At 50.2% G+C, this 22,489-nt stretch overlaps 1 protein-coding gene across 5 annotated transcripts in view; it reads left to right on the forward strand.

Moving 5' to 3' along the window:
• SIPA1L3 (signal induced proliferation associated 1 like 3) overlaps positions 1 to 22,489 on the forward strand; it is a 254,183-nt gene that overhangs the window by 129,289 nt on the left and 102,405 nt on the right. For all 5 annotated transcript variants that reach the window (XM_061388094.1, XM_061388093.1, XM_061388096.1 and 2 more), the window contains one exon: positions 18,502 to 20,340. In XM_061388094.1, the coding sequence (XP_061244078.1) occupies positions 18,810 to 20,340 (1,531 nt within the window). In that variant the 5' untranslated portion in view covers positions 18,502 to 18,809. The remainder of the gene's footprint in view (positions 1 to 18,501; positions 20,341 to 22,489) is intronic.

Raw genomic sequence — 22,489 nt, forward strand, 5'->3', positions numbered from 1 at the left:
TTTATTACAGAAACCAGGAAACATTCCTCTAGTGAAAGGAAATCAATTAAATGAATGAAAACTTACTGCTTTGTTCCCCTGATTTTGAAAGCAGTTATTAAAGGTAATTGGGAAAATAGAGGAATGTTTAGGTATAAAGAACACATTTTCAAAAATAACTGGGTGACTTCCCTGGTGGTCCAGTGGTTTAAGATTCTGAGCTCCCAGTGCAGGGTGCCTGGGTTTGATCCCTGGTCAGGAACTAGATCCCATATGCTACAACTAAGACCCAGTGGAGCCAAATAAAAAAATTTAAAAATAAAAAATAAATCACTGGTAGTCCCAACTCCAAAACATAACCCTGATGAACATTTTGCAATTTTTTGCAATCTTTTCTCTATGACTACATCTGCATTTATAATAATAATAATGTGTAATGTCATAAGGATATATGATAATATATTTAACCATTCTCCTGTAGACATTGAGGTTGGTTCTTTTTTCTTCCCCCTTTATAACCAATGCCATGAATTTTTTTCTTCATTTCTAACTGTTTCTTTGGGATCAGTTTCCAGAAGTAGCTCTACTGGAAGGTGAGAACCTTTTTAAAAGCTGTTGCCAGGTTTCCTCTTAAAAGTTTTCACCAACTGTGACTATTAAAAAAAATGGTTGTCCTGCAAGTGAGTGGCTGGTTTCCTGGTGTCCTGGGCTCGTTTGAGCTCCCAGAGAGCCCCTGCCCCTTCCAGCCTGTCTTCCTCAACCTGGCCTTGTTCTGAGTACTATCCTGCGTGCAGTCCTGGGAAAGGATGTTTGATTATGGTGGTGTTCAAACAGAGCTGTAGTCCTCACCAGCTGTCAGCGGGTACGTGGGCCCTAGAGGAGGCTGTGCACCCAGTTTCGGGTCAAGAGCCCTTCAGAGCTCACTGGTATGGTGCAGGGGCAGGACCCCACCCAGCCCTGTGCCCCAGAAGCCCTCCCGTATTTCTCAGGTGGGTGTCTGTCCCTCCCACCCTGTCCCCAGCTGTCACTTGACACTTGTCCTGAAACTGATACTGTGAGGTACCCCGCCTCTCCCTGCGCCCGCCTCCACCCCAGGGCTAGGAGGAAGTACACGTTACCCAGCCTGCCCAGGGTGTTTGTGTTCACACGGGCGAAGTGGCCCTGCAGGTTCTGGGAAGTGGAATCCTTTTACAGAGGAGAGTGAGGAGCCAGGAGACTGAGAGCAACAGGGGGGTGTGTGTGTGCGCGCACGTGCCAAGAGAGTGAGAGTAACTCTGTGTGTGTGTCTATTTGTGTGTGGCAGGAGAGTGAAAAGAGAGTGAGAGCAACTGGGGTGTGTGTGTGTGCACGCCAGGAGAGTGAAACTGGGGTGGGTGTGTGTGTGTGTGTGCGCCGGGAGAGTGAGAGCAACTGGGGGGGGGGTGTGTGTGTGTGTGTGTGTGTGTGTGTGTGTGTGTGTGTGCATGCACACAAGCAACTGCGATGTGTGTGTGAGACTGAGAGCAACTGGGGTGTGGGGGGGGGTTGTATGTACCACCCACAGAGGCTTAAAACTGACCCTCAGAGTGGGTGCAGAGATCAAACAGCTGAGACTTTCACATATATTTACCTGCTTTTTAAAATTACATAATATGAGTACAATAGTATATTGTACTCATGTAATAGAAGTACGATCTCATTTTTAAAAAGAATTCGCACAATACAAAAGACTTTAAAAACTTTGTTACTGGGGAATGTAACATAGGCACAGAGAAGCACATAAGACGTAGATACACAGTTTGGAGAACAGTTAAAAGGCAAACACTCTTGTAACCCCAGATCAAGGAGAGAATCTTGCCGGCACCCCCAGAAGCCACCACTCTCAGGACTTCCTGCTCACCGTGTCTTCCTTTGAAGTTCGGTCACCTGTGTAAACAACGCTGCAGATCATGGCTCCCTTTTGCCTGTTTTTGAACTTTACCGTCATGGAATCATAACCCATATTATGTCGTTCTCCATCTGGCTTTTTTTAAACCCCCCTCAGGATCATGTCTGGGAGCTGCATCCTGGTTTTGATGTCAGTGCATTTCTGGTACGAAAGCTCGTTCACGCTGATGTACAGACAAGTCTTACGAAGGCTCGCATTTGTGCATTTTGTTTGATGAGTATTAGAAGAAAAAATATTGACTTCAGCACTGTTATTATTAAGGCTTTAGTGAGTGAGTTGGTTGAAAGGACCGTCTTAAGTAAATAATAGCACACGTGATATGTTTAGTAAATAATAGCACAGGTGGTCTGTCAAGTACATAAGCCCAGGTGGTCTGTTTGGTGTCAGTGAAGGTGCGTGACTTCGGGAAGTTTGGGAGCTTAGGGTCCAAGACAGGATGATCGCTTGTATGCATACCACCGCTCCCCTCCCTGGGGTAACTGGTTACAGCTGGAGCACAGCCTTCCAGATTTCAGCTCTGTGTTGATAACTATATAGACATAAAATAGGTAGCTGGGATTTTTTTTAATACTAATTTTTTTTTTGTTAAGAGTGCGTGCCATTCTTCTAAATTATTTCTTGAAGTTTCTGAGTTTGTTCTCCAATTAAAATAGCCCATTTCCTTTTAAGATTGCATTTCGGGGTGGAGATGAGCCTGGATATATATACATATATGTGTATATGTATGGTCTTGGATTGCAGCTGTTGGGAACTTGGAATCTGGAAGGAACTTAACAGAGGGACCAGGCAGAGACTGCCAGCCTGGGACACATCCCCCGTGGTGAATTAGCACGGGATTGTGACTCAGGGATCTGACATGTGCAGGGCCGTGATGCGGCCATCTGTGCGTGCACATGTGTGAGAGAGACACACACAGAACGAGGACAGGGACGTGGGGAGACGGGGACAGGGACACAGAGAGGTGGAGCAGGGACACAGAGAGGTGGAGCAGCGACACAGAAGCATGGGGCAGAGATGCAGATGGACAGGGTCGAGGGCGCAAACTGAGACCAGCTCAAGGGCTAACTTGCCAGGTGACTGGTTGGTTAGCTGGTTATCTGGCTGAGTGACTGACTGGTTGCCCTGGTAGTTTTGGCTGGGGGTTTTCTCAATGGACTCAGGAAACCCAGGACTCCCTGGATTATGGAGGACTCGCCCTGATCTTGGAGCTGCTGTGGACCTGGGGACAGGGCAGTTGACAGTGGCTGCAGAACGTCTGGGTGTCTGACCCTCCCCGCCCCCGTGAAGGTACTTTGATTGTAGCTGCTTTGTCTTCATTATTATTGTGTGTGTGTGTGTGTGTGTGTGTGTGTGTTAATCCTGGATGAGGATGTATGAGTGCTGTGGGGAGTTACTGTGGGGAGTGGGGCCTTACAGGGATCATCTCAGGCTCCTCCAGCAGTCCAACAAGGCGACACTGTTAATCCTCTCTGGTCTGTCTTGGGGGCAGGATTTGGTCCCAGGAGATCTGACTCCAGAGCAAGAGCCTAATTTCTGACGTGCAATTACCCAGGAACAGAGGCCAGGTGTTTACTGAATACCCACCATGTTCATGGCTTCATGCCTGCTTTTTAGAGATGACAGTAGTTACGATGGCCATAGAGTCACCCACCTGGGTTCAAGCCCCACCTTTGCCTTTTTCCTCACTGGGTGATCTCAGACAGGTAGCTTGCCACTCTGAGCCTCAGTGTTCCTTTCTGTAAAGTGGGGAGAACAGTAAGGCCCTCCACCTAGGAGGCGGTGTGGATTGAGGAGGGCCAGGTGTGAGGGCAGTGCTTCTTAGCAGGGCCACCATTATTACATGTAGCTTAGGGGACTGGACCTTGGGAGCAGGCCTCCAGCCAGGGCTCCTGGCTCCATAAGAGCCAGATTTGGCTCCCTCTTTTGACAGCTTATACTCGTGTGCAGGGATCCCCCTGAGTGATCTCGGGGCAAACTCTGGAGTAGTGAGCCAGACCGAGATTCAGAACCCTGCTCCTCTGACAGTGGGCAAGTAATGTCCCCTCTCGGAATCTTGCCTTCCCCATTTTGAAGTGGAGGTACTGAGAACACTGCCTCCGAGGGTCGTTAGGAAATTTAAGTTCAGAGTTTTGTGACAAGTGTTCTGCAGGGAGCCTGCACTCTGGATGGGGGAGGGGTGGTTACTGTTGGCAGCTGGGCACCACCCAGGAAATCAGGGCTCAGCTCTGTGTGTCCCTCTCACCATGGGGAGGCTTCCTGGTGTTCCTGGGGGGCTCTACTGCCTACCAACCACCCCCACCGCAGAGCCGTCCTCAGGTGAGGACAAGCGGAGCCCGGCCCCCCAGGAGCAGGCTGGAAAGAACAGGGCTTTAACAGATGTTCGTTGATGAGGATTCCCTGGCTCTGTTTAATCAAGATTGTCAAATATTGATTTAATCTCCAGGCCCAGCAGATGTGATCTTAGCAGTGGCAATTAGCTGGGATTAGTTAGCAAGTCGGGCTCCACGCTGACAAGACATCATCTTCCAAAGGCAGCCTGACCTGGCCACAGGGGTGAGCCCTGGGAGAGGGGGACAGACTGATATTTAACCAGCAGTCCGACCAGCAGCAGCCACGAGAGCAGACTCAGAAGCAGGGTCTTTGAAGCCCCTGTGGGCCCAGCATTGTCCGAAACTGTGATTGTGGGAACACTTGGGGTTCAAGGCAGCAGCCACTGACAGAAAAGCTTCAATATCAAAATAAACACCACAGGGACTTCCCTGGCGGTCCAGTGGCTAAGACTCCACACTCCCAATGCAGGGGGCCCAGTTTTGATCCTTGGTCAGGGAACTAGATCCCACATGCCGTAACTAAGTCCCAGCACAGCCAAATAAATAAATGGACGACCACACCGATGCCTGTGGTGTGACTACTGGATGTACAAGTGGGGTGATCCTTTGAGGGATGTCTGACTCCTGGAAAGGGGCTTGTGCCCCTGATTAAGTCTCCCCAGAAGGGTTTCCCCTTGACCACAGAGGCCCCCAGCCCGGCTCTATCGCTCCTCGAGCCACGGCCACAGCTCCTGGGTGGGCCTGGCACATGTGCCCGGACTCCAGGAAGCATCCTTTTTTAATTGTACATTTCAAAGTCTCAGTGAGCAGGACTGCACCCAGAATTGGAACAAGATGCTCAATCCACATGTGCTTCAGGGAGGTAGTAACACCCTGAACCGACCCACCCAACCCCCCAGGGACTCGGCAGCGGGTGCCCTCCTGGCTCTGGGACCACTAGGAAGGAGGGGCTTGTTCAAGGTTGGCCAGCCATAAGCTTCTGAGCCCAGAGGAACCAGAGTTCATTCCAAGGCCATGTTTGGTCCTATTTGTTTGCTTGAGATATTATTATCACATAAATGAAAATGGTAATTTTCGTTGTTGTTTAGTCGCTCAGTTGTGTCTGACTCTTTTGTGACCCCATCAACTGTAGCCTGCCAGGCTCCTCTGTCCATGGGATTTCCCAGGCAAGAATGCTGGAATGGGTTGCCATTTCCTCTTCCAGGGGATCTTCCCGACCCAGGAAATCAAACCCACGTCTCCTGCATTGACAGGTGAATTCTTTCCCACTGAGCCACCTGCTAATATTTATATATCACTGTATGCCAGGGTTCTCTCTACATTCATTAGTTCTCTACATTCATTAGTTTATAACATCTCCAAGAGTTATGCCCTATTATTATCTCCATTTTACAGATGGAAAAACTGAGGTATCAGGCATCTAAGTCACCCGCCCAGGGTCTAACTAAGTGGTAGAGGTGGGAATTGAACCTGAGTGGTCTTTACTTCTAACCACTATGCTACTGCTGTCACATCAGGAAACATCTCTGATATCTGGTAATAAGTAAGAAAAGCAACCATGGAGCTGTTAACTCATATATTTAAAAAAAGGTTCATCTCAGGGTATAAGCACTTATTCCAATTTAAGCATTTTGGGTAAGTGCTGTTTCCATTTCTCTGGGGAATTCATGAGCCCCAGATGGGTGCCGCTTCCTTCCCTCAGGGGGTCTAGGGGCAAGCATCCTGTCAGATCACAGAGGAATCTCCACTTGGAAAGATGTGTATTTTTCAGACTCCATGGCACTAGAGGCGAGGTTGTTGTTGTTCAGCACTCAGTTATGTCTGACTCTGCAACCGCATGGACTTGCAGCACGCCAGGCTTCCCTGTCCACCACCATCTCCTGGAGCTTGTTCAAACTCATGTCCATTGAGTTGGTTATGCCATCCGACCATCTCATCCTCTGTCGTCCCCTTCTCCTCCCCTCAGTCTTTCCAGCATCAGGATCTTTTCCAGTGAGTCAGCTCTTCGCATCAGGTGACCAAAGGCCTGAAGTGGGGACTTGTGCTCAATCCAGGGAGTGGGGTGGCTCTTCCATTCTGACCACATCCATCAGGGTGTTTGTGGTGTGGCTTTCACTCCACCCATGTTTCCCTTCCCAGGCTCCACTTTTAAAACTGAAAACCTAACCCCAGCCTGAGTCGCCCCTCAAGCTGTGCAGTTGTGAGCATTTCCTTATAGACTCTCAGCAAAAGGTCTGGAAGAAGACATGCAAGACCCATTCTTTCTAGGATTTGGATTTGAGACAGAGCCTCATAGGAGTCTTGAAGAGGGCCTTGAACTTGCATGCTTGTAAAAGTTTATAATATACCCAGGGAGAATATTTTGTTTTTTTAAGTTTTCCTTTATCTCCATTCCACTTTAGTCCTTAGAAGTAACTGCTTAACAGTTTGACGGATGTCTTCCCAGACACTTTCTTTCATATTTTATAGGATTTATGTACATACACACTCACACTAACAAAATCTGCCCCCCTTTCATTTAAACCTAATGGGCCTGGGGGGACTTCCCTGGTGGTCCAGTGGTGAAGAATCCACCTTCCAGTGCAGGGGATGCAGGTTCAATCCCTGGTCTAAGAAGATCCCACATGCCTCAGGGCAGCTAAGCCCGTGCGCCACAGCTACTGAGCCCGCACGCTGTACAGCCCGTGCACCTCAACTAGAGAGTTTGAGCGCTGCAGCAAAGATGCAGCATGGCCAAATAAAAAAACAAACAAACCATGCTTTCTAGCTGAGTGACCTAGGCAAGTTACTAAGCCTCTCTGGACTCAGTTGCATTGGCTTTATTTATTTATTTTTAATATTTATTTATTTGGCCGTGCCAGGTCTTAGTCGCAGCACTCAGCATCTTTGATCCTTGTTACAGCATGTGGGATCTAGTTCCGTGACCAGGGATCAAACCCAGCCCTGCATTGGAAGCGAGGAGTCTTAGCCACTGGACCACCAGGGAGGTCCATGCATTGTCTTTAAATGTCTTTAAAGGTCCCTCAGTTAGTTCCTCCCTCACAGGCCAGTCACGAGGATGAAATGGGTGCATGTGTGTAAGCATTTCACCTGGGGCACAGTAAGCTCTCCATAAGTAGGAGCCAAGCTCATTCACTTCAGGCCGTGGAGACGATTCCTTTACACGACACAGCGCTCCCTCACTGTTTATCACAGCAGCAGCACCTTCCCTGGAGTAAAGGCAGCCAGACACACACAACCCATCATCTGCTCCTGGGCACTGGGGCAGTTGCAGCGCTCCCGTATCACAGCAGTGGGGCAGTGTGAGCGCGCCTGTGATTGAACCACCTTGAGCCTATCTGTCAAGGTGCATTGGGGTGAACACCTCAGGGAGAAGTTCCTAGAAGGGGAATTGCTGGATTCAAATAAAGCAATGTGAGGACTTCCCTGGTGGTTCAGTGGCTAATGCCCCATGCTTCCAATGCAGGGGGCCTGGGTTCATTCCCTGGTCAGGGAACTAGACCGGAAGTCACATGCTGCAGCCAACTAAATAAGTAAATATTAAAACAAACAAGCAACAACCAATATGCATACCTAAAATTTCAGTGTATAATTCCAATTTTCTTCCTATTCTTTCAGGAGGAAAAGACCATTAACCGATTTATGTCGTTAGAAGCAGGATGAGCCACTTGGGAACTCTGACCTGTTTGAGTGAAATAGTTCTATATGGCTGCCTGTGCCCATGTGGGGGCTGCCCTTAACTCCTAGGTAGGAGCATGGACCCTTCCTGGATGCCTGGGAACATTTAGTTAAAAACACCCATTCACGGGGCTCTTTGAGATTAAATATTAAATTACAGGTTGTCACCATGTGATACTGTGATATAGTAAGAAAAATATTTTGGTCTTCATTCAGGTTCCTGGCACAAGAGCTTCTAAAACTCTTGAGAGATGTGGGTGATATGGTCTTTTTCTTATTCAAGATAAGCTCCTTTCAACCATTACTTGAGTTTATGCTGAAGGGGTGACTCTTGGTGAACCCCTGAATAGCATCAGGGTTGCCAGAGGAACCAATCATGTGCTTAGAGGGTTGGGCCTTTCTGTCCCACCCCCTGACCTCTGAGAAAGGGAGACAGGCTGCAGGTTGAGTTAATCACCAGTGGCCAGTGATCCAATCAACCCCGCCTTCATCACGGAATCTCCATGAAACCCCGAAAAGGAGGGTTCAGAGAGCTTCTAGGTTGATGAGCTCATCCATGCATTGGGAGGGCACCGCACTTCAAACTCCATGATAACAGAAGCTTCTGCACTTGGGACCTTTCTGGGCTGCATCCTGTGTATCTGACTGTTCATGTGTATCCTTTTTAATAAGCCAGTAATAGTAAATCATACTACTATATATAAAATAGATAACTAATGAGGACTGACTGTATAGCATTGGTGGCCCAGACAGTAAAGAATCTGCCTGCAGTGCTGGAGACCTGGGTTCCATCCCTGAGTCGGGAAGATCCCCTAGAGAAGGGAATGGCAACCTGCTCCAGGATTCTTGCCTGGAGAATCCCATGGACAGAGGAGCCTACTGGGCTGCAGTCCGTGGGGTCACAAAGAGTCGGAAACGACTGAGCAACTAACACTATGCCACTGTATAGCCCAGGGAGCTCTAGTCAGCACTCTGCAATAACCTAAATGGGAAAAGAATCTTTAAAAAAAGGAAGTAGTGTTTCCCTGAGTTCTGTGAGCTGTTACCACACATGATGGAGCTTGAGGAAAGGCTCTTGGGAGCCCCTGATTTGTAGCCAAGTCGGACAGAAGTGCAGGGAACCTGGGGACCTGCTTCTTGCTCTTGGGGTCTGAGGTGGGGACAGTCTTATCGGAATAAGCCCTTCACCTCTGGGGTCTGTGCTAACTCCAGGTAGTTAGTCTGAGGACTGAGCTAAATTGCAGGACATCCAGTTGAAGAGTTGCTTGGTATGGAAAACCCACACATTTGGTGTCAGAACTGTTGAGAGTATAGAACACATCGCAGTAGTGTATGGCCGTGGTCAAGGCCCTGCTCCTTGTTCTTTGGGCTGATGGAGCAGAGTCTCTGCCGTGATAAGTTTCTAATGAGATTTCTGAGAGTCCCATCCATCTCATTTCCTAGGGGAGCTCTAAAGCGGTCCTGCGTTTGCTCAGATTTCCAATAAAGTGAGGAAAGATATAGGAGGAAGAAAACAGACTCCTAATCTGAAATCTGCTGAGCTGTTGCTGACATTCTAGAGCTTTGTCCTTATGAATTGATTCCAAAGATACATGCGTCATTCATGTATTCATACAGCACACCCATGGGACCTGCTGTATCTTTTATTGAGAGTGGAGCAGGGAAGGTATGGGAGCCTGACTGTCGAGGTTTGCATCCCAGCTGCCCCACTTGCCAGCTTGTGACTTGGCCGTGTTCCCCTTGCCTCATCTGTAACATGGGCATGCTAGGGTCCCTACTTAATAGGATAATGATAGCACACAAGTTAATACACCCCACGAGGGTAGCTCCACATGTGATCCATCAGAACTCGTAGTATTAGCCTTATTGTTACAAATATCACCACCATATTATCCTTCCCCTCTTCCCAACCCACGTAGCAAGAACACATATGTTAGATTCCAGTCCACCACAGACTTGGGGCTGTTCAAGGTCTGAGGAGAACAAAAGATATTCAGAGTGCACTTGGGACTTCCCTGGTGCACTTGGGACTTCCCTGGTGGTTCAGTGTCTAAGATTCCACCTTCCCAATGCAGAGGGCGCAGGTTCCACCCCTGGTCAGGGAACTAGATTCCACGTGCCACAACTAAAACCCAGCACAGCCAAATAAATAAAATATATTTTTTAAAAATCCAGTGGGCTAACTCTTGTAGGTGAGTGTGTATGCAGCCCAGAGCCCCGAGAGCTCAGCCAGGGGAGGACAGAGGTGAAGCCTGCCTGGATTGTGGAAGAGCTGACGGAAGGAAAGCGTGTGGGCCAGCAACACTGGGGCTGAGGGGTGTGAACTAGGCTCCCTGGAGTGGCAGTCCTCCAAAATACCTCCTCCAGTCATCACCAGTGCGCTTCAGACCAATGCTGCATGTGCTCAGTTGCTCAGTCGTGTCTCTTTTCGACCCCCATGTACTGTAGCCCACCGGGCTCCTCTGTCTATGGCCTTTCTGAGGCAAGAATCCTGGGGTGGGTTGCCATTTCCTCCTCCAGAGGACCTTCCAACCCAGGGATTGAACCCGTGTCTCCTGTGTCTGCTGCATTGGCAGGCTGATTCTTTACCACTGAAGCCACCAGGGATACCCTCTTCAGACCAGTAATCGCCACCAAAGGTGATCCTCTTGGCAGCATCCAGCCCTGTGGACCCCCTGGTCCTCCCCAGACCACATCCCCCTCCAGGCCCTCCTGTGTCACACTTGCCCTCCTGCCCCTCGGCCTGAGCCCCCTGGGACCGGTGTGCTCACTCCCTCTGGCATTTGCGGCCTCTCGAGGCTTGACGTCAGACCCTCCTCTCTTTGCTGTCTCCATTTCTCCCTCTGTCCTCAGCCCTGGCTGCGTATTGGAGTCAGCTGCAGAGCTCTTAAAAGACATTCATGCCTGGGCCCCACCGCCAGCCAGGTGATTCAGACACTCTGAGGAAGGAATGGGAACACCTGTATTTTTACAAAGCTCCCCTGGTGCCTCTAATGGACAGCTGGGGGAGAGAACCATGGCCTCGGACAACCCCTTGTACACGGCCTCTCCCAGCTTTCCTGCCTGGACACGTCAGTCTTGCTCATCAGCCCACCTGGAACACAACAGGCACCCTCTCTTAGTCCTGACCCCCATCAGAAGGCACCCCCTCGATGAGCCTTCAGGGTAGGACCTCCTCCCATCCTGTCACAGCATTGACTCCTTTATATGACTGACTGCCCTTTGAAGGTCCCTTGTTTTCTATCTCTGTTTACTCATTCCTCTGGCTTCCTTCTACCGGATGTACATTCTTAAAAGAAGACATGGTCCATTCTCTATCTTCACTTCCTGCAACAGTAGCACATAATAGTAGATGCTTTAAAAAATTTATTGAATAACAGATTTAAAGTGTTTGTGGAATGAATGAGCTATACGTGCCTAGTAAATGTTGAATGAGTGAATGTTTTTTAAATTTGTATTTGATACTGGAATATAGTTGATTAACAATGTTATGTTAGTTTCAGGTGTACAGCGAAGTGATTCACTTACATAAACATGTATCTATTCTTTTACAAATTTTCCCGTTTAGGTTATTACAGAGTGTTGATCACAGAGTTCCCTGTGCTGTACAGTAGATCCTCATTGGTTATCTGTTTTAAATGCAGCAGTGTGTGCATGTCAGTCCCAAACTCCCCAACTCACTCTGCTCCCCACCCTTTCCCCTTCCTAACCATAACTTCATTTTCTAAGTCTGTGAGTAGGTTTCTGTTTTGTGAATAAGTTCATTTGTATCATGTTTTAGATTCTACTTCCAGGTCTTTGTCTAACATACTTACTTAGTATGATGATCTCCAGTTCATCCATGTTATGGCACTGGCCTTATTTCATTCTTTTTAGTGGCTAAGTGGTATTCCATCTTATGTATTAGTGTGTACCACATCCTCTTTATCCATTCTTCTGTCGATGGACATTTAGGTTGCGTCCATGTCTTGGCTATTGTAAACAGCCCTGCAATGAACGTTGGAGTGCATGTATCCTTCTGAACCATGTTTTCCTCCAGGTATATGTCCAGGAGTGGGCTACTGGATCGTATGGTAATTCCGTTTTTAGTTTCTTAAGGAACCTCCATACTGTTCTGCATAGTGGCTGCACCAATTTACATTCTCAACAACAGTGTAAGAGGATTCCCTTTTCTCCACAGTGAGTAAGTTTTTAGTGCTTTAAGAATGTGGTAGATATTTGTTGTGTGAGTGAATGAATGAATAAGTTTTAAGAACCAACTAGTTCTTACTGGTTAAATGAATGACTTGTATATGCCAGAAATGGCTGAATCACCAGTTGTTATATCTGTTTTGTTGTTGTTTCGTCATCTAACTAAAATGTCCAAAGGTAGAATTGGGTTGGCTTCAGGTTCAGGCCTGATGTTGAGACTCACATAGTGACTGTAAGCCCCCAGATTGTCTGAAACCTCAGCCCCTTTCACAAACGGACTTCCTTGGTGGCCCAGATGGTAAAGTGTCTGCCTACAGCACAGGAGACCCAGGTTTGATCCTTGGGTTGGGAAGATCCCCTGGAGAAGGAAATAGCAACCCACTCCACTGTTGCCTTGAAAATCCTATGGATGGAGGAACCTAGTTAGGCTACAGTCCATGGGGTCACAAAGAGTCAGACACGACTGAGTGACTTCACTTTCTTTCACTTTTCACAAACGATTCTCCCCTAGTGATCACAAGATGGCTGCAATGATTCCATCCTTCACATCCTCTCCTACTTGGGGTAAGAGGAGAAAGCACAGTCTTCAGCCCCGGCACTTCTAGCAAAGCCATCACTGAGTCTGTGGTTCTGATTGGGTCACATGATTTGTTCCTGACCTTGAGAAGAAGCCCTTCTCTAGCCCATTGAATGGAGATTAGAGGAGGCAGGTTCTCAAAGGGAAATCTGGGCTGTTGTTAGAAAAAGAAGTCATGGAGCAAACTACGAATGTCTTAACACTGGAAGACTTGTGTTTGTCCCTTCTGCTCTGCCCTGTGAGGTTCTGGTAGACATTGTGGCCCTGTAGAGCAGGGCCCTTCAGAGCCAAGCTGGGGCCATGATGCTAGCCTGTTAGTCTGCTGTTCTAGCCTCCAGGCTTTGGGGACCTGATAAGGAAGTGTCTTCTCAGCTCCAAGTTAGTTCCCAGCATCTCACAAATGACAGTCAGGGAGCCTTTACACAGATATACCATAAGTTGCTTGCTCTTCTAACAGACCCTGATGTTTTCAGGGAACCAGTGTGGCCAGCCCCAGATGTAAGTCCTCCCTGGCCCAAGGGCAATCAGAATGGTCACAGATCTTGCTTCACCAGCTTCTGTGGCAAATAGAGTGGCCATAGTGACCACATTCTGGCCAATGAGACATAAAAGAAAGTCTGTGGAGGTAGGGGCAGTGTTCTGGCAAATGTCCTCATTCCTGATTAGAGCAGATAGGTAAGAAGAATGGTCTTACATCATCTTTTCTTTAGCCCTTGCCAATAGTGCAGCGAGAAGCATGACTATAGCTGCCAGCTTGTGACCATGAGGCCGCAGTCAAAGATGCAAGCCAGCTGTGCACTGCAGGACAGCGGTTGGGGAGAAAGAGAAAAGTGCCTGACATCATTCACCTGGCCCAAGCCTGAAGCCGCCATATCTGGCCGCCTCCTTCCATGAGATGATGAAATGTCTTCATTGCCCAAGACACCATTGGGTGATACCATTACTTGCAGCCAAATGCCCCCCATTGTCGCTTGCTTCTCCTTGTGCCACTGCCTGGACCCCGTTTGATCTCCTCTGCCACTCATAGCTGCCTTCTTTGCTCACAGCACTGCATATTCGTCAGGGTCCTTGGATGCCAGCAGCAGAAGCCTGACTTGACAGTCTTGGGCAGAAGCAGATTTATCAGTGCCTCATAGAATCAAAAGGGGGGAAAAAAAGAATCAAAAGGGGGGCAGAGGGGCAATCGTAAAAAGCAGGCAGGAGCCAAGCAACCCTGGAAGAAACCCAGGGACTTCCTGGTGGTCCAGGGGCAAGACTCCATGCTCCCAGTGCCAGGGGCCTGGGTGTAAATTCCTGGTCAGGGAACTAGATCCCATATGCTGAACTGAAAGACGCTGCATGCCTCAGTGAAGATCGAAGATCCTTTGTGCCACAACTAAGACTTGGCACAGCCAAGTAAACAAGTACATATTTTTAAAAAAGAAAGAAAGAAAGACAAGAACCCAAGCGTCCCTTGCAAGTCACATGTAGGAAAAGCCAGATCCATATTCCCTGTCACTGCAGGACACCCTCCAGCCTTTCATGCTCTGCTGAGGTCCTGTACCCACCCCAACCCCCACCCCCACCCCATGCACTTCTGTCACTGGGGGAGGGGGAAGAGCTCCTGCCAAAGAGACGAGAAGGAATGGTGATAATAACAGGGACCCTGAGCTAGAGGGTATTATCCCCAGTTTACAGATTAAAACTGAGTCGTGGTTTCAGTGACTAGTCCGTGGCACAGCAGTGTCTGAACCCAGGCAGGCTGGCTCTCATATCGTAAGCATCTCCATCAGGATGATCAGAGGGCTTTTAGGCAGAGGGAGCTCAACAGAGGCAGCTGGAAAGGGACCCATGTGTACCGGTCCCTGAGCCCCAGGGAGGCTGCGGTATCACACACTCAGTCTGGGAACGTCACGGGGAGATGCAGTGGCACCTGCTCGGGGAGGGATTTGTGCAGAGAGGCTGAGGCCTCGAGAACATCTGTGTGTTTTCACAGAGCAAAGCGAATTGGGGGTTTCTGACTGAGCAGGAACAAAATGCCATCAGCAAAGCCCATCTGTCAGAAGTGTTTGCATAAGTAAATCAGGGTTGCTTTGTGGCCACTTTTTTTTTTCCCCAACCAGCCCAAACGGGGCTTCTGAAGACTGAGCCTCTGAACCCTGCCAGGCTGACCCCAGGACACAGGCAAGCTGCTGAGTGCTGCTGGCCTGTACCCCCAGCCTGGCCTGGGACCTGGGGCCTAGCAGAGTATGGGGCTGCCTTCAAGCCCTCATTGCGGGCAAAGCTGAAGACCAGTCACATAAAGTCACAAACCAGCAGCCTCTGCTTGAATCTGGCCCACATGCTGACTCTGTCGGCCTTCCTGGTGATACGTGTTGTAATACTGTTGAGAGGTATTCTGTTGACTAGAAATACATGCAAGTAATCCAAACAGTCGCCAGCAGTGTGCAGGGAAAACTAAGGCTCCTTCCCACCCCTTCTTCAAAAACACAGATCATGGCGATACATGGGCTCCCCAGGTGGCACAGTGGTAAAGAATCCACCTGCCAATGCAGGAGACGGGGGTTCGATTTCTGGGTCAGGAAGATCCCCTGGAGAAGGAAATGCCAACCCACTCTGGTATGCTTGCCTGGGAAATCCCATGGACAGAGGAGCCTGGTGGGCTACAGTCCATGGAGTCACAAAGAGTCAGACATGACTGAGCATGGGGATACACAGTAGCTCACATTCTTTTGGGGAGGGAGACGAGGGATAAATCAGAGAAATATATACTAAGGAAAATACACTAAGGAGGGGAGGGAGGGGACTGGGAGTGGAGGGAAAAGATACCCAATTTCCCTCCCCAGAGGCAATCACCATGAGCGGTTTCTTGAAAATCCTTTTAGAGGTCATCTCTGCATATAAATTTGTTGCTGTGATAACTGCTAATTTTGTTTTTTCAAACTGGGAGATGTTGCATACAGTTCCAGACTTCCAGTTTGTCTTGAAAAACCCCATGATCAGGCATTCACATTCCTGCAAGGCTCAGTTGCAGGAGCTGAGGCCCACCTGCCTCTTCAGAAGACACTTCTGCTGGCCAAGTCACCACAGCTTCACCTGGCCTCCATCTCCCTTAACCAGCCCAGCCCTGGGGACTTTCCACTTTTTTGCCCCTTCTCCACCCACTCCTCTGTGTGCCTCCCTGCAACTTCTTCAGGAATGCTCTCGTGCTGTTGGGGAACCAGGAAGAGGGTCCCCTTTTGCTCCCTACCTCACATCTCTCCCCTCACCTAGTTCTCATTTTCTCAGAGGTTACAGACTCCCCTCAGGAGTCTTCCCAGGTGGAGCAGTGGTAAAGAACCCGCCAGTCAATGCAGGTTCGATCCCTGGGTTGGGAAGATCCCCTGGAGAAGGGCATGACAACCCACTCTAGTAGTCTTGGAGAATTCCATGGACAGAGGAGCCTGGCGGACTACAGTCTATGGGGGTCACCAAGAGTCTGACACGACTGGAGCGACTTAGCACACTTAGGCTTTCCTCTCTGTTTTGCTCCATGAATCTGCTTCATGCTTCCCGCTCGCTCCCTCTCTGCCAACTAACTCCATACCTCTGGGCAGGAGTTGTGAAATGCTTCCTGCACGTGTGTGTGCATGTGCGCACACACACACACTCATACTCTCACAGGAGGCCTTTGACTTCCTCACTCAGAAAGCATGCACAGTCACCGACCACAGTGGCTGTGTCCAGCTCCACATTCTAAGGGACAGAAAAGTTGCGGTCCCGTTGAGTCAGACGCTGACCCAGCACTCTTCCGCCCTGTAGAGAATCAGTTTGGTTGGCAGGAGGAAAGGGCACAGCTGCTGGGCCAAGCAGCAGGTTTTGCCACAGGCCATGATCCACTTTCCCCTTCCTTCCCCACTGAGGGTTTCATCTTCCAGAAGCTCAAAGTGGAGACAAACGAAAGTGATCCTGCAGAGGACTTTATGTTGCCGGGCAGAAGAAGGATGAATTTCCCTTCCCCAGAGGTCTGCAAGTCAGGATGCATATACACATCAAGTTAGATAGAAGCTCCCTGTTCACTCGTTCGTACACTAAAAGAGTGAATGAGGGTCCCGGACACTGTTCTGGGAACTGGAGCTACATCAGTGAACAACAGAGACACCCCTGCCATTCTGGAACAGATCATTTAGTGGCGGAGATGGTCAGTAAATAGATAATGAGCAAAGTAATTTCAGCTAGTGGTAACTGCCGAGGAAAAAGAAGAAAGAGTGACAGAGAAAGGCCTTGAGGGTGGTTTTGGAAGGCTTCATTAAAGAGTGAATGTCAAGTGAGGGAACCAGCCTGGTGAAAAACCGAGGAAGGATTCCCCACATATCCCGAATGGGGCTGGATGTGTTAGAAGAATAGACAAGAAGACCAGTGTGATGGGATCTTAGGGCTAGGGAGAGGCATCAGAGAGGCTGGCCAGTCCTCTGGGGCTGGTGAGCAAGCAGGAGCAATTTACATTTTATTCTAATAAATTAAAGGCTACTGGGGAGATCTCAGTGAAGTAGTGATGGGAATTGATCTACTGGCTCTCATAGTATCTAACAGTCACGTAGATTTCCAGAGACAGTCCCTTCGCAAAATCCACCAGTGCTCATGGTGATTCCTCCATCTTTTTCACTTCCTTTCTGGTGGGTGAATGGTCAGGTGGACTGGAAAACAGACAACAGGGCAGCCTCTGCATACAGCCACCAGTAGTCAGGACTCAGGGCAGAGGGGGCGCGGGGGAACATGCTTGGACACTACAGAGAATAGCCAGCCAGATCCTGAAAGTGGGAAACTCTGAGACGAGTGACCCTATTCCTTCCAGAAGTAAATATCATCAAGATGGGGAGGGGGAGGTGTAGAGTAGCAGAGACCTGAGAAATATAATCTGCCAGAGCAGAGCAAAGATATTGTTTGGATCCTGATTTGAGCAAACCACCTCTCAAAAGACACTTCTGAGACGATGCGGGGGGGAATGTAATTCAGTTGGGTTATTACCTGACCTTAAAGAATTCTTATTTATCTAGATGGGTGTGATAAAGGTGAAAGTGAAAAAGTGAAAGTGTTAGTCGCTCAGTCATGTACAACTCTTTTGCAGCCCTATGGACTGTAGCCTGCCAGGCTCCTCTGTCCATGGGATTTCGCAAGCAAGAGTATTGGAGTGAGTAGCCATTCCCTTCTCCAGGGAATCTTCCCGACCCAGGGATCAAACCCAGTTATCCTGCATTGAAGGCAGATTCTTTACCATCTGAGCTACCAGAGAAGCCCCTATGATAAAGGTATCGTGGTTATTTTTTTTGAAGCCCTTATCATCTAGAGATATAAGCTAAAGTATTTATAGGTGACATGGCCTGATGTCTGGGATTTACTCTAAAATATCCTGTCAAAGGGCTTCCCTGGTGGCTCAGTGGTAAAGAATTCACCTGCCAATGCAGGAGACTCAGGTTCAGTCCCTGGGTTGGGAAGATCCTCTGGAAGGAAATGTCAACCCAATCCAGTATTGTTGACTGGGAAATACCATGGACAGAGGAGCCTGACGGGCTACCGTCAGTGGGGTCGCAAAGAATCAGACACAGTTGAGTGAGTAAACAAGAGCAGTCCTGTCAAAAACACCATGGAGGAATGGGGGAACAGATGGAAGGAATTAGAAATAATGGTGTTGAAGCTGGTAGGGTGGCTCATCATGCTCTTCTCTCTGCTTCTGGGTACCTTTGAAAATTTCCATAATAAAAGTTGTTTTTGTTTTTTTTTAATAAGTAAAGTTGAAAAAATAAGTCATTCTGTGGCAGCAGGAACTTCACATCTCACTTCTGTCTTTTCTCCCTTTTCAGCATGGCAGGGAAGGCAGCCCTGCAGCCCACCAGCCTTCACACACAACTGCTGCTCGCTCTACCCCGCTGACCCACTCAGTCTGGAGGCCACAGGACAGCACCTGCCTTGAGAAGTTGTCTAGGCACTGCTGTCCACAGCGATGGTGGAGAATTGGACTCCACAGGCTCACAACCTTCCCATCAGGCTTCAGGGGCCAGCATCCTTCATCCTAGGACTGGTGGCCCTGAACAATGGCTGAGGGCCAGGGGACCCCATAAAGTTAGTCTACAACTTTCAGGGGCCAGCAGCACTCCAGCGCCCGTGGACTATGACCACCTATCGGCCCATCCCCAGTGATGGTGTGGACCTGGCAGCCGGCTGTGGGGCCAGGGCGGCCGATGTCCTGCCCGGGCCGCACACAGGGGACTACGCTCCCTTGGGATTCTGGGTGCAGAACGGCAGCGTGCCCCAACCCGTGGGCGAGAGCACGGTCAGTGCCCCCACCCGCCCCAGCCCCACCACCCCCGCCATGCCCAAGATGGGCGTGCGCGCCCGCGTGGCCGACTGGCCGCCCAAGCGGGAGGCCCTGAGAGAACAGAACAACCCCAGCCCCTCCCTGGACGCAGATGGCACGAAGGCCACAAAGGCGGCCCATGCCATGAGAAGCATACAACAGAACGGACAGCCCCCGGCCGGTACCCCTACCCCGGCTTCCTCAGGGTCCAAAGCCTTGCACCGACTCGCCAGGAGGCGGTCTAAGGATGTGGAGTTCCAGGATGGGTGGCCCCGGTCCCCCGGCCGGGCCTTCCTCCCGCTGCGGAACCGCAGCAGCAGTGAGATCACCCTCAGCGAGTGCGACGTGGAGGACACGGCGGAGCCCCGGGCGGCCCGCCACACGGGGGCGCTGCCGCTCTTCCGCGAGTACGGAAGCACGTCCTCCATCGACGTGCAGGGCGTGCCCGAGCAGAGCTTCTTCGACATCCTCAACGAGTTCCGCAGCGAGCAGCCCGAGGCCCGGGGCACCCCGAGCCTCACCGAGCTCCTGCGGGCCGATCCCGGTCCCCACGTCTCGGGGGGCAGTGGCGGCGCAGCCAAGGGGGAGGCCCGCAACGGGCAGCCCACCAAGGACAGCCTGCTGCCGCTGCAGCCCCTGAAAGAGAAGGAGAAGGCCCGCAAGAAGCCCTTGCGGGGCCTGGGCGGGGGGGACCAGGTGGACTCGTCCATTTTCCGGAAGCTGCGGAGCAGCAGAGCCGAAGGCGAAGCGGCCCGGTGCTCCGGGGAGGCCGAGGACGGCCGGAGCCCCCCGGAGGCCAGTCGGCCGTGGGTCTGCCAGAAAAGTTTCGCCCACTTCGACGTGCAGAGCATGCTGTTCGACCTCAACGAGGCAGCAGCCAACCGGGCGTCCACGGCCCAGCGGCGGAACACGACCACCGGGGCCTCGGCCGCCTCGGCCATGGCGTCCCTGACGGCGTCGCGGGCCCACAGCCTCGGTGGCCTGGACCCCGCCTTCACCAGCACGGAGGACCTGAACTGCAAGGAGAACCTGGAGCAAGACCTGGGCGACGACACCAGCAACGACCTGCTGCTCAGCTGCCCGCACTTCCGCAATGAGATCGGCGGCGAGTGCGAGCGCAACGTGAGCTTTTCGCGGGCAGCCGCCGGCTCCCCAGGCGGAGGTGGGGGCGGCGGCGAGGTCCGCCCGCCGGAGCCCACCCTGAGCGCCTACCGCACCAACGCCAGCATCTCGGTGCTGGAGGTGCCCAAGGAGCAGCAGAGGACGCAGAGTCGCCCGCGGCAGTACAGCATTGAGCACGTAGACCTGGGCGCCCGCTACTATCAGGACTACTTCGTGGGCAAAGGTGATGTGGGGGGCGGACGGGCGGGGGGGGGGCATTGCTCATTCATTCTCTGTGTTCTTCCTGCCCTGGCACGGAGGATGCAGAAAGAGGCAAGACCTCCCGCAGAGGGGTTGGGGGACACAGTGAGCCCCGTCTCATGACACATGCCTCACACTTTGCACTGCAGGAGACAATAGATAGGCATTTAGCAAATATGTGCTGCCTTCAGCTACGTGTCAGGCACTTTCTAGACTCAAGGTATACAGTATTGACCAGCTTAAAGCAAAAATTTTGTCTTCCTAGCATACAGTGTTTTAGTGGGGTAAGACAAGCAAAAGGTGTCATGAAGTGGGAAGTGCGGTGGAGAAAAGTAAAATAGGGAGGCGGGAAAACAGTGTTAGTGTTGGGGTGTTGCGTTTTCAATAAGGAATGGTCAGGGAGGACTTTCTAGGTGGGTCCCCTTTGAGTACTGAACTGAAGAAGGTGAGGGAGGGAACCTTGCGGAAATTGGAGACAGTGTTCCTGGCACAGGAAACAAGTACGAAAGTCCTGGAACATTGGGGGAATAAGATAGAAGCCAGTGTTGCTGGGACAGAGTGCGTGACAGAGGGTGAAAGGAGACAAGATCACTTGGGATTTTGTGAGCCATGGTGAGGACTCTCATTTTTACCTTAAGTGAAATGGAGCCACAGGAAGATTCTGAGCCTTGATCTGACTCAGGTGTTCACGGCTTCCCTCTGGGGAAGGAAGCGGTAGGGGCAGAGAATCAGGGAGACCCAGGAAGAGTCTGCTGCAATAGTCCAGGCAGGAAATGGTGATGGGCAAGTCTAGGATGGGAGCCCAGGAGTGAGGAGGAAGCAGGCAGGTTCTGGATCCCCTCAGAAGGTGGAGCTGCTGATGTTTGGAGCGTGTTAACATGGGAATCACACATGGTGAAACTCATTGATGCTGATGAGGCAATCCTCAGAGGCTACAGAGCATAGTGCAAAGACCACAAATCCAGGCAGCCACAGAGGCCAGGCAGGAGACAATAGAGGGGGGCAGACCAGGCAGGGGCTGTGCAGAGGGAAACTCCTGTTCACTGTTGTCATCCAGGAGGTGTAGACAAACCCAGTGTTGCCATCCTTTCTAATTCTCTAAATTCTCCTGAAATTCAGATTTTTTGAATATGGATTCTCCTATGTCAATTTAGAATTGCTTGTAACTGCCAGTAACAGGCTTAAACAACATAGATTGTTTTTCTCCACATAAAAAAGTCTAGAGATGTGCACCTCAGGGCTAGTATGGTTACTCCTCAGCATCGTGGAATGCCAGCCTTAGTGCATTAGCTTCTGAGCCCTCAGAGTGATCTTCTGATGCTCAAGATGGCTGCCTGAGTTCCAGCCATCACATCCATGTTTCCAGGCACAGAGAAGGAGGAAAGGATTCAGACAGAATAACAGATTTCCTGTCAAGTCAGCACCCCTCCCCTACCTTTTTATTAAGTCAGCCCCTTTTAAGAGGAGCGTTCTCAGAAGTCCTAGCCAACTGCTTTTGTTTATGGGTCACTCCAGTCTGCAAGGCAAGCTGGGAAATGTTGGTAAGACAGAGCCTCTCTCTTTTCTTCCTCCAAGAACAGAGGTTTTCTCTTAAGAAGAAGGGAAGAATAGGTAATGAATAGGCAGTTAGTACTCCACAGCTAATTTAAAATTTTTTGTAAAGCAGTGTCCTAGTCAAACGCAACTGATGTCATCCCTCTGGGTCATCCCTCTGTCCAGAGTACAGTCTCTGGCGCTCCACCAGCATTGGAGTCAGACAGCCTTGGGCTTGGGGTGTATGTTTCATAGCTTATTAGCTACATGACACATTTTACCCCTTGTACTCTGTGTCCTTGTGTGAGGAACAGAGATGACTATAGCAGCATCACGTGTCCAGAAAAAAAGTGAGACAGAGATTGGAAATTAAAGGATGAAAAAAGAAGTTCAGACAGTGCTAATCAAGAGACAGCCAGTGAGGCAACATCAGTATCACATGAAATAGACTTCAAGGCTAACAGCATTTGTTAGAAGAACCAAAAGGACCGTTTCATGCAGAATTTTTAAAAATTTACCAAGAAACTCTAATAGCTGTGTACCCGGTAACCTGGTTGAGGGGTATATAAATAAAAAACTAATATGGCTACAGGAGGACA

Source organism: Bos javanicus, chromosome 18 (assembly GCF_032452875.1).
Source record: "Bos javanicus breed banteng chromosome 18, ARS-OSU_banteng_1.0, whole genome shotgun sequence".
NCBI lineage: Eukaryota > Metazoa > Chordata > Mammalia > Artiodactyla > Bovidae > Bos > Bos javanicus.